The sequence below is a fragment of the Antechinus flavipes genome, chromosome 1 (assembly GCF_016432865.1).
Source record: "Antechinus flavipes isolate AdamAnt ecotype Samford, QLD, Australia chromosome 1, AdamAnt_v2, whole genome shotgun sequence".
Lineage (NCBI taxonomy): Eukaryota > Metazoa > Chordata > Mammalia > Dasyuromorphia > Dasyuridae > Antechinus > Antechinus flavipes.
Window position 1 is genome coordinate 141,909,768 of NC_067398.1, and position 19,571 is coordinate 141,929,338.

The window sequence follows — 19,571 nt, forward strand, 5'->3', positions numbered from 1 at the left end:
CTTCTTGGAGAAATTAGTTGCAAGTGTCACTGGACTGTGGAATATGTGGGGTAAATTAGGTTTAAGAAGACCAGAAACATAGGAGGGAATGATATGAGTAAGTTACTGAATGTCAAAGTGATTGGATTAGCAGATTCCCAATGTGTTATCTGTATACATTCAAAAAGGGAATTTCTTCACCAAGAATTTCCTATAGTAATGTTATAACAGGTACATTTTTGAATGAGTGGTTAAATTTTAGATAAATATGTGTACAAAAAAGAAAGAGAAAGAGAGAGGAAAAGAGAGAGAGAGGGAAGAAAAAGAAAGAAAGAAAGAAAGAAAAAAGAAAGAAGAAAGAAAGAAGAAAGAAAAAAAGAAAGAAAGAAAGAAAGAAGGAAGGAAGGAAGGAAGGAAGGAAGGAAGGAAGGAAGGAAGGAAGGAAGGAAGGAAGGAAGGAAGGAAGGAAGGAAGGAAGGAAGGAAGGAAGGAAGGAAGGAAAGAGAGAGGGGGGAAGAAGAAGGGAAGGAGGGAAAGAGAGAGAGCGGTAGGGAGAGGAGATTACCAAATGTGAACTGAGGTATATTTTGACTATTTAAAGTTAGTTCCTCAATGAGGGCTCTTTATCTACAGAAAATATTGCTTTGGGCTATGATGACACCCAAGTGTGGGCGACATTAGAAACAGACCACCATTGTCCCACGTCCTGAAAAATGTTTCAGAAGTTTGGATGGGTTGTTCCCATATTATTCATCTCTTTGCCATAGATGTTTTACAATATGGTTTAGAGGCTTACTAATATTTTATTTTGTTTTCTAGGACACAGCAGGTCAAGAAAGATATAGGACAATTACTACAGCTTATTACCGGGGTGCCATGGGCTTTATTCTAATGTATGACATCACCAATGAAGAATCTTTCAATGCTGTGCAAGATTGGTAAGTAAGACCCAAGAGCCTGTTGGTAAAAAATTGAAATGCATTTTCCTTTATGACTTCCCTATCCCTTTCTTCCCCAAAGAAATAATATTCTCTATCTTCCTTATTTACTGCATAATGGGGTCACTTTTGCATGGCAACCTCTTTATTTCTCTACTCAGTAGACCTCCAAAATTCTTTTTTAAAATCATCACTGAGTTGTGTGGTCAGAACCATCCTCTGGTAGAGTTCTATTATGAGTTGAATTTTGTTACCTTTCCAAGTTTTGTTACCCATTTTAGCATTTGACAACCCCTTACTCTTCATTCCCTTTGAAAGAAATGCATGTGCTTTTCTTTCTCATAAATGGTGAGTCATTGCTCCCCCTTAGAAATTCTTCGGTAAAATTGAAATAGTTGATTTTTAAAAATGGATAGATATGGATCCAGTGTGATAGGGAAAAGTGGAACTTGGGAGAAAGCACTGTCATTTGGAAAGACTTTTGGCGGAGGAATCAATAGAGCTGGATTTGAATCCCACTTTCAACACTTGATATCTATGTGATCTTGGGCACATCACTCAATTTCGCTGGCCCTTGGTTTCCTCGTCCAATCCAATCCTATCAAATGACCTCCCACTTGCCTTCCAACTTTAGATCCTTTTCTATTCATAATAGTATTTTGACATTCAAAACAAAAAATATCTATAAGCGATCACTTTGATCAATTCAACAGACATTTATTAAACCCCTACTTTTTGCCAGGCACTGTACTCAGCACTGGGCACCCAAAAAAGAAGCAAAAGGTAGTCCCTGCTGTCATGGAGCTTATAACCTAATGGAGGAGAAAACATGAAGACAAATGTATACAACACAAGCAATATGCAAGATAAATAGGAAATAATAGAGGGAATTAAGAAAGGTTGGGAAAGTCTTCCTGTAGGAGGTATGATTTTAATTGGAATCAGGAGTAGGAGCTTGCTACTATGATTTTGGTTTACCTCATCTAGTTCTGGTGCCCTATGTCCTGGGAAGAAAGTGTCCCACGAGAAAACACTTCAAGAGCTTAATGCAGGGAACCAGAATGGGGTCCCTGATTCTCTGTTCTCCCCCTTAGTAGCCAGGAATCCAGCCACAGGATGGGGCTCTTTATGACCAACATATTCACAGTGAAAGTGTGCTCCATTCCAACATGAAAACAGAATAGCATCAATTGGCATTTAAAGAAATGTGTGTCATTTCTTTAATTCTTTAATTGCTTCATGTCCTCAGTATCTTTCCTAGTTCAGAAATAGGTGATCACAGGTGAGCTTTAATATGGGGGGAAAAAAAATAGCAACCACTTAAAAGAAGAGGGGAAAATCATCAAAACACATTTGACTAATAGTCATTAAATAACGTGGTTATATCATGTTAACAAACAAAATAATTGTGTGTGAATAGGATAAATGTAGAGCTGGAAGAGACCTCGAAGCCATATATGTATTAAAACCCCCTCATTGAAAGAGATGAGGAAATTGAGACTCTTGGAAGTTGTTACATGTGTAACTTAGTAACTTTCCAAAGAGGAATCTGAATCTACATCCTCAATCCCCTTTCTATTGACTATGAACACTTTAAAGAGAATTTGTCAGAAAGACTAGACCTTGTCTCAGATTTCCCTCTAATTTTGTTTCCCTAATACTAACAATTTCATGTTAGACTTAATTATTGAATTTACATCTAAGATATACATATATACTTATATATATATATACATACATATATATGTATATATATATATATATATATATATATATAATATATATATAGTTGTCTCTAGGAGACTTCTGGGAGTGTCATAGTTATGTTAGGCACTTCCATTATAAATATAAGAAGGGATCAATCCCTACCCTCGGGGAGCTTACATTCTACTGCTCACCAAGGCTTCTCCAGTTGTCACTCCAGTTGTCCAAGTTTATTCCCTGTCTCAGTCAGAATCCCAGTCATACGCCTTAGCTATAATATCATGTAAGATATTATGAGAAAAATGCTGCAATGTGAATCTGAGCATCTGAATTAAAGTCCTCCAGATATGACACAGATTCTTATCTCTGTGATCTTGAACAAGTCATTAAATTCTCTGGACCATAATTTTCATTTCTAAAATAAAATAAGGGTGTTAAGCTAAAAGACTAAATCTATCATCCTGAGTAGCACAGAAATACTTATATGAGAGTGACTTTCTAGCTTCTGCTCCCCAGCATATTCCCTAATCTGTGTGCTAAAGCTTCCGGACCCTTTCCCACTCCCCCACAGCTCACAATTATCTTAATATCCACATCACCATGAAAAATGAATAATTATAGTTTCTTTAAATAGATACTTTCTAGAGCTCTAGTGCAGAGATATTATGCTACTAGACAGTAAGAAGCTGGTGGGTGTCAGGCACCCAACATGCAGGACCACACACATTTCTGAAATGACTCACTCACACTCCATGGACACTATTGCCCTGCTGATTCAAGGCAAACGATTTTACTGCTGTGCATGTATTAAAGGCGAGTTTGATTCACTCACCTCCAGAATGATGCTGGAACAGATATCTCCCATTTAGCTCATTAAAACTTAGAGACCAAGACAATAAAAGCTGACCTGGAAACTGGGAAGTCTGTATGCTTGGTTCCAGCTCCAAATTTTTTTTTTAAATATGACACTTAGAACAGAAACATTAATAGTTCCAGTTTGCAAAGTCATGAGAGTGATCTGGAAATTAGGAGAAAATTTGGGGAAATGCTTCAAGATGATGGAAAGAATTTTATTAAAGGAAACCTTTAAAAATAATTCAGCACAATAGTTGGGAATTTAGATGACATCTAGTCCAACGTAAACTTGTGTTCAAATTCCACTCCTGATATTTATCTATAATTCATCACGCCTAACACTCATATCACAGATAAGGAAACTGCAATGCAGGTATGTTAAATTACTTACTATAGATACAGATATGGGATATGGATATAGTTATAAATGCAGGTACAGATAAAATGCTGATACAGGTAATGAAATAGATCTGGATATAGATAAAGGTATGCACATGTATAAGGGTATCAATGGGTATATATGGGAGCAGAAAGGAAGTTCAGTGGATAGAGTGCCCCAACTTGGAGTCAGGAAGGCTCATCTTCCTGAGTTCAAATTGGAGTAAAAATAAATGATGCAAAAGAAAACTTGTATGTATGCTTTCTTGAAATGAAAATTTATTGTTACTTATTCTGAATCCTCCCTGATGTTCTGCTGAGCATGTGACAACATTTTGTTTTGGTTTTTTGTTTCTCTTTTTTTAATTTTTTATTTGTATTTAGTTTTAAATAAATTTCAAAAAAAAGAAATAGAAAAAGAACTTGTGTTTCTCAGAATATTTCCTCCTTTAGTAAGGGTCTTTTTACTCAGAGATATAAAATCCATTTCTATTTACCTATTGATCAATTTGTACTCCTTGCAAAATCTATGTCCTCCTTTTAACTTTTAGAGCATTTAGTACTATCTGTCCTACTCCTTGGGCACTTCACATTTGGTACTTTATACTGAGGCAACTAGGTGATACAGTGGACTGGATGACTGACCTAGAGTTAGGAAGGCTTCATTTTATGAGTTTAAATCCAGTCTCAGACATTTATTTGGTTGTATGACCCTAAGTGAGTCACTTAACCCAGTTTGCCTCTCACTTTCCTCACTTGTAAAATGAGCCAGAGAAGAAAATGACCATTCTAGTATCTCTGCCAAAAAGCTTTCTATTATTAGCCTTTTGTTAAGAAGTTCCCAGATTTCTATTCTCTTCCCTGTTTTGAAAATCACAATAAGATTTATCTTTCTCAAACCTTTGGCACGTCTACCATTTCCAAGATCTTTTGAACAATATTCTTACTAGCTCAGCAGCCACATATGCTGGCTCATCTATTACAGATTTTCTACAATTAGAAATTAAATATTATGGTCAAATAAGCATACCTTTAAGATACCACATTCCCAAGTAGCTTGTCTCTATGGTATCAAATAATAAAATTCAACAGACATTGATTAATGTCTTATTACTGGTTTGGTAAGGTTTAGGATTCCACAATATAATGCCCCCAAAATAGTCTCTTTTATCTACCATTTTAATTGCTAAGGAGAAAAGTCTGAGAGGCACAGAGTTTCAGACAAGACTCCTTGTATGAACCCTGGTCTCAGGGAGTAGAAGGGAAGTACTTGAAAGCACAAAGTTTCCTAAGCCAAGGCTTAGAAGGTAGTTGTGGCTACTGAGACCATTAGTTCCAGTTCACAACAACCCAGGGCACAGAATGGAGAGAAAACCTATAAATGTAAAAAAGTGTAGTAAACAGTTCACACATCAATCAAGTTTTTATATGGGGAGTGTCTGATACTTCAAAGGAGAAAATTGGCATACTAGGGAGATAAAAAAAAATCACAAAACACAGAACAATATGGAAGCTAGCAGAGAGAAAACAAAGGAAGCAAGCTTTAGTGAAGGGTGACATAATAAAAAGGAACAATTAAGGAGCATGGACACTGCACAGACTAGTGAGTATCTGGACGGAATTAGGCACTAAAACTAGTGAAGTAAGGTGGATCTTATATGGTACTTCTTTGAGTCAAGCAGGACTAAGTGTTAGGGCAGGCAGGGAAGGGGAAATTCAATCTGGAGTAGAAAGGTTTAGAACTGGTGTTGAATCTTGGGAGGTAGGGGAGGAAACCTAGGAAATTGTAGCTAGTTCACATGTAAATTCTCAACCATCAAGAAAGCAAATTCCTGTTGTTATTACTTGTCTTTCTTTGTGCCACTTGAGATTTTTACTTGACTCTTCAGTTAGAAGAGCAGGGAAGATACTTAAGTTTTTACAATTAAATTTGTACTTTTTTTAAGACATTGAAAATGCAAGCAAATATGCATAGCAAAAGAAATCAAATTTACTCTTGATCTTGAAGATCTAAGCAACTTAATTTGAAAGGAAAATATGAGAAAGAGAGAGAGACAAAGAAAGAAAGAGAGAAAAAGAAAGAAAGAAAGAGAAGAAAGGAAGGAAGGAAGGAAGGAAGGAAGAAGGAAGGAAGGAAGGAAGGAAGGAAGGAAGGAAGGAAGGAAGGAAGGAAGGAAGGAAGAAGGAAGGAAGGAAGGAAGAAGGAAGGAAGGAAGGAAGGAAGGAAGGAAGGAAGGAAAGAAGGAAGAAAGGAAGGAAGGAAGGAAGGAAAAGGTAAATTTGTGCTCATTAAATCTGATATTAATTTTTAAAACTTCTTTAATTTCCTGATTAGAGTAAGGAACTGACTGTTCTAATAGACTTGTGATAGAAAATGTCATCTGTATCCAGAGACAGGACTATGGAGACTGAATGTGGATCATAGGATACTATTTTCTCCTTTTTGTCGTTATTGTTATTTGTTTGCTTGTTTTTTCTTTCTTTCTTGTGTTTTATTTTTCACTTTTGATCTGATTTTTCTTGCACAGCATGATAGATATGTAAATATTTAAAATTGCCCATGTTTAATCTATATCGGATTGCTTGCTGTCCTAGGGAAGGGAAAAAGAGTCAAAGACAGAGAAAAAATTGGAACATAAAGTTTTGCAAAAGTGAAACTATCTTTGCATATATTTTGGGGAAAAACTATTTTAAAAAAAAGTAAGGAATTAATTAACTGACTGCATTTGAGAATTGCTGTTTTGAGTGCTAGAATCCAAATTCTCTGCAAAGTAATGATCAAAATTAAGCTCATTGTAAATTCATTTCCTTTCTGATCTAGCCATATCTGATTCTCTTGGTAACAAGTAGCTTAATGTGATTGTTCACAGTTCCTTGTGCCTGAAGGAAAACTGATAATATCCATAAAGTATGGGATTGAATGAGGTAACCAGCTCCATTTTGAGTTTGTCAACTATCTCCATTTAGGAAGCATATAATTTTTACCTCAAATTTACAGTTCTTGATTTGAAAATAAATCTTAATCTACATATATCAGAATCATGAACCCATAAACCATGCTTTGAAGGATGCTCTCATTATCCCAGAACCCTTTCTATGGATTTAATAGTTCTTTAATTTTTTTTTTTTTTTTTTTGATAAGGGAAGAGAGCAAGAGGAGAAGAGAGGATTTAAGAACTGGGAACTCATTTGGATCTCATGTAGAATTAAAAAAAAAAAAAAACCTTAAATTCCTCTGAAATTACCACAATAGACATAGTCAATCTTCAAGTGGTGTCTTCCAGGTTTAGTTAGAATTTAAAGGGGGTAGATATTATGTAAACTCCCTCAGTAGAACTCTACCTATCAGCAGCTTTTGACTATTTGTTAGCAAGAAACATTTAAAATTGTTACAGAGAAGACAAACAGCTCAGATCAGCCTTGGAATAAGGAAGATATGCATTTAAATCCTGCTTCTGGTCCAAACTGGCACTATAACATACTAAGAATTTCAGGGCAGACAATTGTGTTGGTCATGAGTACCTTAAACCAATGTAATCATATTTCTGATAAAACACACACACACACACACATACACACACTATGTTTCTATAACATTGTTGATTTGCCTAAGCTATCTGATACAGTCGAACTGTCATAACTTGTAAGAGATACTCATTGGCTGTGACTCAGTCACTCAATCCAATAAATACCCATTATTCACATTGCTCTGGTGGTGCATTGGATAGAGCACTGGAACTGAGGCCCAATTTCCTCATTTGCGAATTGACCAATACCCACTTCCTAGGGTTGCTGTGAAGATTAAATTTAAACCTTAAAGCATAATAGAAATGACAGCCATTGCCATTTTCATCACTATTATTATTTTGACTTTCAGCTAGAGGCAACACTAGCCCTTAGCATCAGGGATCAAGTCCCCCAGAGGATAATGGAACAAACTTGGAAATAATCTGGCCCATGGTATAGAATATCTTTGGGTTCTGATAAAATCATGAATTTGAAAATGACTAAGGTTTCCCTTCATGTAATTTACTACAAGGCAAAATGTTCAACTAGGAAGACTTTTTGCTAATAAAGATTTAAATACCTAGTTGCCTCAGAGCAAGACAGTAGGTTATAACCTCAACACATTGAATCTTTCCATTTCAAACTTTTCTTTCCAGAATATGGTCTCCTTTAGTTACTGCCCTTTCCGACAGAAATATTAATAGCTTCCTTTTCCACCTTGTTTATTTACATTCTATTTTTCATGATATAATGACAAATAACTATAAATAAACTTTCTTTTAAAAAAAAAGAAAATCTGTTGAGCAGATTGATGTTTTTTTTTTTTTTTAATCTAGACTGAAGCAGGCTACAGTGAAAGTCTGACACTATCTTCCCACCAGTTTAAAATTATTCTTATCTGTGATATTCAGTATACCATTGCAGATGTTCTGGGAATGGAATTGCATTCCATTCTAAAGGAGTTTTTTTTTTTTCTTTTAAGTTTTCTATTGTTGTTGGATTTATTCCCTGCCATAAATATATGGTGATCTCTCCAAGTAGAAAAAGAAGAAATGAAGCAAATTTTAATAAGAAAAAATCTCTCATCATAAAAAAGGGAAAAGACTCCACCTGGGCAAAAATGTTTTGTAGTTCAAAAAAAAATTTTTTTTTGGTAACGACAAGGAATTATAAACTGAGTGGATGCCCATCAGTTAAGGAATGATTGAATATGTTATAACATATGAATGTAATGAAATATTCTATGAGAAATGATGAGCAGGATAAGGTCAGAAAAACCTAAAAAGACTTATATGAACTGATGTTAAATAAGAGAACACTGTACACAGCAACAATAAGATTATGTGATGATTAACTGTGATGAACTTGGCACTTTTCAACAATGAGATGATTCTAGGCAATTCCAATAGACTTGTGATGAAAATAGCCATTCACCTCCAGAAAGATGACTCTGGAGACAGAATATGATTAAAGCATAGTATTTTCAACTTTTTGTTGTTATTATTATTATTTATTTTCTTGGTTTTTTTTTCTTTCTTGTGCTTTTTTTCTTTTTTGACATGATTTTTCTTGAGCAGCTTGATAAATGTGAAAATATGTTTAGAAGAATTGCTCATGTTTAACCTATATTGGATTATTTGCTTTCTAGAAGAAGAGAAAGTGAGGGAGACAGGGAGAAAACATTGGAACACAAGGTTTTGCCAGGATGAACATTGAAAATTATCTTCACACGTCTTTTGAAAATAAAAAGCTACTACAATTAAAAAAAAAAGAATACGAATTCTCTCTTCTCTTAGTTGCTAACTAATATATTTTTTGCTTTACTTGATATAGAAGTAGCTCTTTTCTCTAAAGAAGTAAGGCCAACAATAGGTGGAGATGCTAATAAGCATCCCACAAATTTATTTCTATACTAATAACTACCATTTATATAGTACTTTAAGTCTTGCAAAGCACTTTATAAATATCTCATTTAATTCTTACAACAAATGTTAGCCATCTCTAGGGTGGAGAGAGGAGGAAAAAAGAAAAGAAATTTGCATGATAATTTTATAATACATTTAAAAGAAATAGCAAGTTGTACATAATTTGCAATTATATGTACAATTATCTTTTTATAATACTATGTTATGGAAATGTTTGTTATAAATTTAAAATGAAATTTTAAAAAAAAACAACCTTGGAAAGTAGGTACTATTATTATCCCCATTTTATAGATAAGAAAACTAAGACAAGAAGAGATTAAAAGAATTAAGAAAAGCTAAGAGTTTAAGGATTAGTGTCTGAGATCAAATTTGAATTCAGGACTTTCTTCTCAAGGGTCAATCTACTGAGCCACCTGGGTGCAACTCCTTTCTCTAGGGGAAACAAAGATAGATAGCTCTTGGGGGTCAATGTCCAGAAGATATTGATTGCCAAGAAGATTACTTGGAATTATGCTCAGGTCAGTATGATATAAAGAATTCAGCCTTAGTTCAGTTTTCATGAAAAAGCACTGTCTGTACAGATATTTATATACTGCATGAATTGGAAGTATCTGGATAAACCGGGTCACTTTGTCCTTACCATAGGCACGTCTGTGATTGTCTGAGTTAGGAAAAAAAGAGGAGACTATTCTATTGTCAGAACACTGAGACCCAACCATAACCTGCCCCTCTGAACCCATTGCCAGCTCCAGTGCCAGAATTTCAGCAGGTAAAGATTATTATATGTGGATAAGACTGATACAGGAACATATACTTCCCATGTGATCCTTTGATGTAGAAGTACCCACTCAGTCAATAAAACATATTCCAGCAACAGTAAGATTCTTTTTTGGGGCAGTAGAGAGGAGATCATTCCATAAGAAGATCACCGTCATACCTGCAGTTGTTTAACCTAGAGAAGAGAAGATAGGTTAGCTGTCTCCAAATATATGAAAGGAAAAGGGAACAGATGTGTTCTGAATGGTCCCAAAGGGTTGCATTAGGAGCAAGGGACATCAGTTGCTAAGAGACAGATTTTAGCTGTAAGAAAAGAGTTCCTAACAATCAAAACTATCTACAAGTAGAATGAAGAGAAAATCGAGCATCTCCCAATGACTAGAAGCCTTCAAGAGGACACTGAAATGACAACTTGTCAAGGATGCTGGAGAGAAGATTCTTGTTGAGTTACAGCTTGAGTTAGTTGGCCTCCATAATCCCCTGCAAGTCAGGAATCTGTCATTCTGTGTGTTCCTTGCTCAGGACTCTTAAAATAAAGCATATAAATCTCCTCCAGCATAATTTTTTTATTTATAAACTCACTGGTGTAGGCGACAGTGAATGGAAATTTTGTTTAAAAGAAGAAAATGAAAAAGTTAGTGAGTACGTCCACCTCTTTCCTGAACTCTTCTTAATTTATCTTTCCATTTCTACTAGCCTTTCCCAGAAATCTTCCTTTCCACTCTCTGGATTTGATATATTGGACCTTTGTCTTTTCCTGATCAATTTCTTCCAATGACCACTGAGATACATATTAACCTCATGGAGAATGTTTAAGTATTAAAATTATGAAGAAACATTGAAAGGAATGGTAGCTTATGTGAGCATCTTATTTTACCTGATAAGGTTCAGTAAAAATAAAGATGATTATATTTAGAGTCAAAAGAGTGAGGTTCTAATCTTTCTTATATTTCCCATATTATTTATATTTATTACATTCATGAGAAAACTAAGATAGGAAGAAGTTAAGAGAATTTAGAAAAGCTAAGAGCTTAAGAATCAGTGTGTGAAGTCAGGATTTTCTTCTCAAAGGGTCAAACTACTGAGCTACCTAGGTGCAACTCCTTTCTCTAGGGGGTACAAGGACAGATAGCTCTTGGGGTCAATGGGTGACTTTAGTTGAGTTATTGAACTCCTATGGGCCTCAGTATTCTCATCTGTAAAGTGAGGAGTTGGATTAAATCGTTTCTATGGTCCCCTCTATCTTCAATTCTATGAATATTAGTTCAGAGCAGAAGTGTCAAACTCATGGAAAAGTGAAGGGAAAAGCACCAATGTGGACATAAGAATCCCTGGAGGCTGCAAATTGATTTAGTTTTTAAATGTAATATTACAATTGTACATGTATAACCTATATTGAATTGTTTGCCGTTGGGAGGAGGAAAAAGGGGAAAGAGAAAAAAATGGAAAACCAAACTTATAAAAGTAAAATGTTGGAAACTAAAAGTAAATAACTAGTTAGATAACAATCCATACAGATGTAATGTTTTTTATCTTTTATTATCTTTTTTATTTATTTTATTAACTATTTCCCAATTACACTCTACTCTGGTTTCTAGACAGGCTATGTGTTTGATATTTCTAGTACAAAGTATGCACTCAGGTCAGAAGGGACCAAATTTAACTTCTCTGGAGTCTCATATTGCTAATTTCCCTGGCATATGATTACATTAGCATTTAGTGAAGTGTGGTGTTTTTGTTTTGTTCTGTTTACAGCTAACCTACCGTATCTAGTTTTGTATTCCTGTGCCTAATTAACCTCATCTGTAAAGCAGAGATCATCTTGCTTCATAAGCTAATAACAAGATCAGAAGTCAAGACTAATGGTCAAAGAGTAAGCCCCATGGTTCTACATGAGGCAAATGAATGTTAAGTGAGATGTTTTTATTCTTTTTAAAGGACTTGAATAATGAATAATATTTATTTTCTGTCTCATTCATGCTATGAAAATATAACATGTTATAAAATACAATACTAATTTGAAACATATTGATACCAAGTAACTCCATAAGCACTCCTAGATTTGCTTTATTATTGCATACCTACTCTTCTTCCTCATTCCACTAAAAATCATCTCCCTATGAGGGTTAGGGTTGTCTTGAGGAATAACAATTAAGCCTATTACTCAGTTCTTTGGTGAAGAAGCTAGTGGAAAAATACCATTTTTGTTTTTTTCTCCCTCATTCAGATATATAACTTGCAGTAGCAGCCAGAAACATGAGAGTCATTTTAATAAGTATAGCCTAAAAGAAAAGTAGGGGTCTGGTTGAGAATATGCAATGATTACCTAAATCCTAATTATCAATCCCTCATGGCTTAAATCCCACTTTTTCTATGAAACTTTTCCCTTAGACTCTTAGAATCTCTTAGAATCATAGATTTGGAGTTTAAAAAAAGATTGCAGAAACTACCTAATCCAGACTTCCTTCCCCTCCTATCCAAACACTTCTATCCCCTTCTCATTTTATAGATGAAAATTTAAATGGCTTGCTCAGGGTCACAAAGTCAATAGCTGTCAAAGACAGGATTTGAATTGTTTATTCATTATGCTACCACTGCAAAGCCACACATACAGGGTCAGTGCCACGGAAGGGAAAGATTTTTTAACAAATAGAATTATCCAAAAATTGAAGGAGCTGTCTTCTACAGGAAAGAACTCCCCACCTTTAGGAGTCTTCAAATAACAACTAGACTATATTGTGAAGGAATTATTTTCCAGACAAACATTAGATTAGATCATCTCTGAGGACCCTCTCTTCTCTAAAATTCTATGATTCTATATTGAACTTAAGTTGAATTGAATCATAAGTCACAAAACATATTTATTTCCTAAATCTAAATTCAAGAAACCCAGGTTCATTCTTGTTTCTTTTCTAAATGCATGGAATTGGTTGCTTAGCAGAGAGCTCAGATTAGTCAAAATATTAACTGATGAAATATTAACTCTTAGGATTGTCTAAAACTCTTAGCATGTTTATCCATTTTTCATTAGGGATTAACCTAGGTCTTGTGTTTTAAATTGTGTTCATGGAAATGATATGAACATAATTAACATTTGGTTCCTGCTGCCAAAAACAAGGTTTACTGTAGGAGGCCTGTCGGGGGGAGGGGGGGGAGTGGGTGGCGGGGGGGGGGGGGGATGTTTAAGAAAATAACAGTATTAACATTTACTCAAGAAGCCATTAGAATTACCCAATGAAAAACATACTATACTCTGGTTTATTTATATAGACAAATATATAATTTAAATAACTATTGAAATATGAAGGTACATCTCACCTCTCTATGATTATTTGGCCATTTTCCCAGTCCAGAGCATAGCTAAAAACCAGAAAGGAAGAAAAGAAAAGACTCTGAATGGCCAAAGGGGATGTCACAAAGTCTGTGCACTAAATTAAGCCATACACTTGTCTCTTAGGAAAGTTACTTGGGTCTCTGCTCCAGGCCTACTCACTCTTGCTTCAGAAACAATTCTAACAAACTTATTAGCTTATTTTTGCTTCCAAGCATATGGCGGGTTAGAGGAAGTAAATTGGAGTGTAAAGAAGGATATCCAAAGGCTGCCATCCTGGCTGCTGCAAGAAACAACAGATAATAACATAACAGCAGTGGGTGAGGCAGAAAGACTATAAAAAAATACAAAATAACTCAAAAATTATAGTAGCATGGAGGCCATTCAATGTAGGGGAAAAGAGCTTTGAGTTTAGAATCAGGATAAGCTGAGTTAAAAATTTATCCTCAGAAACTTATTGGTTTTGTGACCCTGGGAAAACCACTTAACCATAATTTTCTCAACCATAAAATGAGGATAAAAATAACATCAGGGTTGTCATAAGAATCAAATGAGATCATATTTATAAAATGCTTAGCACAGTACCTGGTGTAGGATAGCCACTTATTTTATCCCCCCATCACTTCAGCCTCAACATGTTAACTAAAATGCAAAAGGTAGAGCAATGAATTCTAGGAGTTTTAAAGGATTTTAGAAATCACCTCATTCAGCTCTCTTATTTTTATTTGTGTGTGTGTGCATGTGCCTGTGTATATGTGTGTGTGTGATACAGACAGATGAACAGACAATCAAATCAATAAGCATTTATTAAACACTGTGAAAGTATGTGACTTGACAGAGGTAAAAAGATAAAGAAACCAGCCTACCCATGTCAAAATCACTCATCTATTTCAATTCAACTTAAACATTCACAAAACACCTGCAATATGATAGAATGTGAAATGTGACATTCAAAGGACTTTAGCAAAAAGGGTGGCTTTTAGCAAAAAAGGTCTGGGAAAGACCTTAAAAGATCAAAATCTCCTACTGTATCTGGGAGTCATTTCTAGTTTTTCTAATAGAATTTTTGCCACTGGATCCATATGACTTTGGAGGAGAAAGGGAAGTTGGTGAATTTGCACAGCCCACCCTTACTTAAATCCAATTCACTTGCATGTCAAGGCATCATCTCCCTGTTTTCATGGTCTTTTAGATAATGAAGGACAAACAACAACATTGGAGTAGAGGAGAAAAAGATGGCTCAGAACTTTGAAAGTCTGTTTAAAAAAATAGAAAAAAGATAAATTGAGAGTTCAACCTGAGAGTTTTCTATCTTCTTTTAAGATTGAATGGGAAGTGACAGAATACAGTCTTAAAGGAATAAGAGAAGACTTGGGATAACTATGGTAAGGAGTGTGTTTAATACTAAATATACTCATTGAATAAATTAGTTATTATACAGCTCTGATGACACAATTTAATACTTATTGGCAGAGCCAAATCTAGAATTGAAATATCCTGATTCTTTCCTCTGCTTCAGTTGTCCAGATTTGGATTTCCTTAATCCAAACATGATTTTACAACAGTCCCTTTAGGAAGTTTTTTCTTAAAACTCTCCAATTAATGCTCAACTTTTTTTTATCCTTTCTGCATTATTCTAGACAAAGAGAGTTTGGTCTGTTCACCTTCACTCTTCCTCTGCTTTAGGTTACACTATTTTGACTTTAAAATTCATTTGACAAACACCTATTAAATGTACCTACTATGTGCATCACACAAGAGATACCAAAAAGCAAACAAACCAGACCCTATCCTCAAGGAACTTACGTTTTTTCAGGAATTTTATGAAATATATGATCTAAAAAAATACCTTAGAGATCACATCATTCATCCTCCTCATTTTATAGTTCAGAAAACCAAGACCTAAAGCCTCAGGCCACCTTTGTATTCAGGTAATTGGCATTGCAATCCAGATTCATTCATTTTAAGTCTAGTATTCATCCCATAGAAATATAATGTGGGGAAGAAAAGCTTTGAGAGGAAAACAAGCTAAAATTTTCATTAATTTCTATGAGCTACTTCCTATAAAAATCTAGTGTTCATGTTTGAGGCTGTATAGATGACAGATAAAAAAAGAGATTTTCTAACTATGCAAAAAGAAATGGAGAATAGAAGCAATTGTCTGGATAATTCAAGCCAAAATGAAAACATTATCTCCATTATATTAATATTTTCACTTGAAAGCTTTTTTTTTTTTTGCCTGAGTTATCTAGGTAATTGTCTCTGTCCCACATTTCAATTTACATGTGAATAAAAACAGCCCAAGATTAGATTTTACAACTTGAGTTCCTGTCTACTTTTAAAATGAACATAAATATAAAGAAATCATAGTGGCTTTTGCAATGTCTATAATGAAAAAAGAGAATGTCCGTTGGAGCTGTGGTCATTAAACATAAAACCAGAGATTGGGCAGGTTGCACAGTCAAGATCTAGCAGGATATCCGTATCCCCATCATACTTGAGACAATGTCTTGTACATAGCAAGTACTCAGTGTCGTTTGTTTAATGAAGGAATGGAAAAAATCCCAGCTGTGGGAAATAAGAAGTCTGAAAAAGTAGGCAGAATGAAGCCATCAGAGGAATAAGACAGCAGTTAGAACAGGTCAGAATCACTACTGGGCAGTGAAAGGAGTGCTAGAACATAGAGAAAGCTTACTGACAGAAGAGGGTTTAGATGGAATTACTGTCAGTTATTGGGTACAAATTAAGACAGATAGATCAGTGGATAAACCAGAGGGGTCTAGCAATACATAGTGAGGACTTAATCTTACAAAGGGGGTCTAGATCAAAATTTGAGTTATACTGAGGAAGAGGCACTTACATTTTTACTACCAGCTAAACTTACTTTCACTCTCCAAATTCTCCCATTCATAATTGCCACCTTCCCTGCTTTTTGGCTCATCTTTATTTATTGTCTTCCTTTATTAGAATGAAAGCACCTTACTCAATTGTAATGGACTTGGCTCTTTTCAACAATGAGGTGATTCAGGCCAATTCCAATAGACTTGTGATGGAGAGAGCCAGATGCACTCAGAGAGGACTATAAGGACTACAGTATAGTATTTTTGCCTTTGTAGATGTTGTTTGCTTGCTTAATTTTTCTTTCTCATTTTTTCCCTTTGATCTTATTTTTCTTGTGCATTCTTGATAAATATAGAAATATGCTTAGAACAATTGCAAATGGTTAACCTATACTGGATTACTTACTGTTTAAGTTAAGGGAAAGGGAGGAGGCAGGGAGAAAAATCTGAACACAAGTTTTTGCAAGAGTGAATGTTGAAAACTATCTTTGCATATATTTAAAAAATAAAAAGCTATTATATATTTGTGCATATATAATAGTTTTTTTATTTTCAAAAATATATAAAAGAATGTAAGCTTTTTGAAAGTAGACATTTCTCCTTTACTTTTTTGGGGGGGCTATCCCTAGAAATTAACTTGTTGGCTGCCATATAGTAAAGGCTTAATAAGTCTCTCTGTGCCTCTGTGTCCTCTCTCTCTCTCTCTCTTTCTCTTTCTCTGTGTGTGTTTCTGTCTCTTTTCCTGTCTCTGTCCCTCTGTGTCTCTGTGTCTCTGTCTCTCAGTCTCTCCGTCTCTCTGTCTGTCTGTCTGTCTGTCTCTGTCTCTCTCTTCCTGTCTCTCTGTCTGTCTCTGTCTCTCTCTTTTTCTCTTTGTCTCTGTCTCTCTGTGTCTCTGTGTCTCTGTCTCTCTCTCTCTCTCTTCCTGCCTCTGTCTGTCTCTGTCTCTGTCTCTGTCTCTGTCTCTCTGTCTCTCTGTCTCTCTGTCTCTCTGTCTCTCTCTCTCTCTCTCTGTCTTTCTCTCTCTCTCTCTCTCTCTCTCTCTCTCTCTCTCTCTCTCTCTCTCTCCCCCTCTCCTGAGTCTAAAATAAGGAGAGGAATTAAGACATTGACATATCCAGCTGTTCCTGATCTGAACTTCCTCTGTACTATCCCTATTCTGTCATCATCAAATGCTATCACTGTTTGAAGATTTCATGTGACAGGAAACTCATTCTATCTCAAGGAATCCCATTTTATATATTCCCCAAATTTGTTCTTTATTTCACAGGAATGTAAATAGTGAACATTTTTGTTTTGTTTTACAGCATTCATGTCATAACACAATCAGGGAAGCAGAATGACCACACTATGAGAGCATAAAAGCAACACTTAACTGTTAGTCATTAAAGAGGGCACCAAACTGCAGGCATTGGAGAAAAGGAGGAAAACCTAGAACTTCTGGTTTAGAATTCCTAAAATGCTTCAATACCACTTTGGGCTAAGTGCTGGTTATCTTGGTAGGATCCAGAGAAAGAGAGCCAAATGAGGTTTTGGTTTGTTTGTTTTTTAAATTAACTTCAGTAAATCTGCTTTTTTTTTTTTTTTTTTTTTTTTTTTGGATAGTCTTCTTTATCTGTGGGTACCTGGGAAAATCTTATGTATTTGGATTGTGAGGCAAGCTGCCTGAGGTGTTAGACCAAGAAGATTGGTCAATGATGCCCTGTGACACAAAGATGGTGATAGCTATGATTTTTACAATATCTTCGAAGCATTCCTTCTCACTAGTGATCCTGCGTCAAAGGTTAGTTACAAGCTTCAGTTTAAGATTTTTACTAGTATGGAAAAAACCTTCATTCATATCCTGATTGTGTCCTTTTCCTTCATTTCTCATGCTCTCAGTTTCCATATTGGTAAAGTTAAGGTGTTGGCCTAGAATGACTTATAATAGAACGTCTGCTTTGAATATATGATTCAATGACTCTAAAATATATATACATAGTCTCAAAGACTAATTCTAAGGGTTGAAGCTGTGATGAAGGCAAAATTTCCTCTAGGATATAGTTTTTGAGATAGGCAGTGACCCAGTTATTGAGGAGAATTATAGTTGTATGGTCTGCTCTATCACTAAAAAGTATTTATGGAGGGAAGCACCCTCAAACACACAATTCATGTATTCCCACAGGGTTGAGTTCACTCAAGTATATTTGAGTTTAGGGTAGATTGGTGGTGCAGTGGATTGAGTCCTGAACTTAGAATCAGGAAGATTCTTCTTCATGAGTTCCAATCCAGTTGCAGACACTTACCAGCTGTGTGATTCTGGATAAGTTACTTAATCCTTCTTGCCTCAGTTTCTTCATTTGTAAAAGGAGTCAGAGAAAGAAATGGCAAAACACTCCAGTATCTTTACCAAGAAAATCCCAAATGGAATAATGAAAAGTCAGTTGAGATTGGAATGACTCAACAACAAATACTTGAATTAATAGACAGTCTTATTGCACTGATTTGTCTTTGCACACATTTAACTGCTTCAGGTATAGATGAACATTATCTAGGTAGGAGTACAATATTGGCAATTTCTCATATTGAATGATATACATTCAATGATATTGGATGACAACTATGAACTTGAGCTTAGGTTTCTCTCCATTATAGATGTTAATAATTATCCTTGACATGGCCATTATTATCCTTGGGAATAAGGGTAGAAAGAGAGCTATTAGGGAAAGGGCAATAGAGGGCAATATCTGCTTGCTAACACTTGTTGCAAAAAATTACTGAAGGTGGAGAAAACTTGGACTTTTAGCATGCAGTCATAAGTTTATGTGGATATTCATGAAAGAAAAGTCTTCAATCTTAATATACAAGTAAATTTTTAGCTAATTATATTTAATATAAATGTTTCTTTTTATATAAAATCAAATTTCTAAAATTATAGTTATACTTGCTATTTTAGCATATATTATGATAAATGTTTTCAATCCTAGGGGCCAGGCCTATCACTTAATTTTATAGTAAGAAATTAATATATCTGTAGAACCTCAAATCCTAAAGTGGGTCACAGCAGTCGCATATGCCAAAATAAAGACTACTCAGAATACCTATTTCAAAATATTGAAATAATATTCCATGTGATCAGTAAATGCTATTTGTGTTTTTCTTTAATTTTAAATCTCAAGGTTTATATTTTGAAAATAAGTTTAGTTATATCAATTCAATTCTAAAGGGGCTTGGATCTACCACCAAGGTTACTTTGCCTGAAAGTTTTTTAAAAGTCTAACTAAGATTGAATTTGGGAGAAATTTTAGAGGTTTGGTTCTATATTTCCCCCAGATAAATGAGAACAGTTGCAACTGCTGTC

General features: G+C 35.0%; 1 protein-coding gene across 1 annotated transcript in view; it reads left to right on the top strand.

The window, feature by feature from the left end:
- RAB3C (RAB3C, member RAS oncogene family) overlaps positions 1-19,571 on the top strand; it is a 318,578-nt gene that overhangs the window by 174,129 nt on the left and 124,878 nt on the right. Inside the window, exon 3 of the mRNA XM_051991019.1 lies at positions 799-917. Coding sequence (XP_051846979.1) covers positions 799-917 — 119 coding nt within the window. The remainder of the gene's footprint in view (positions 1-798; positions 918-19,571) is intronic.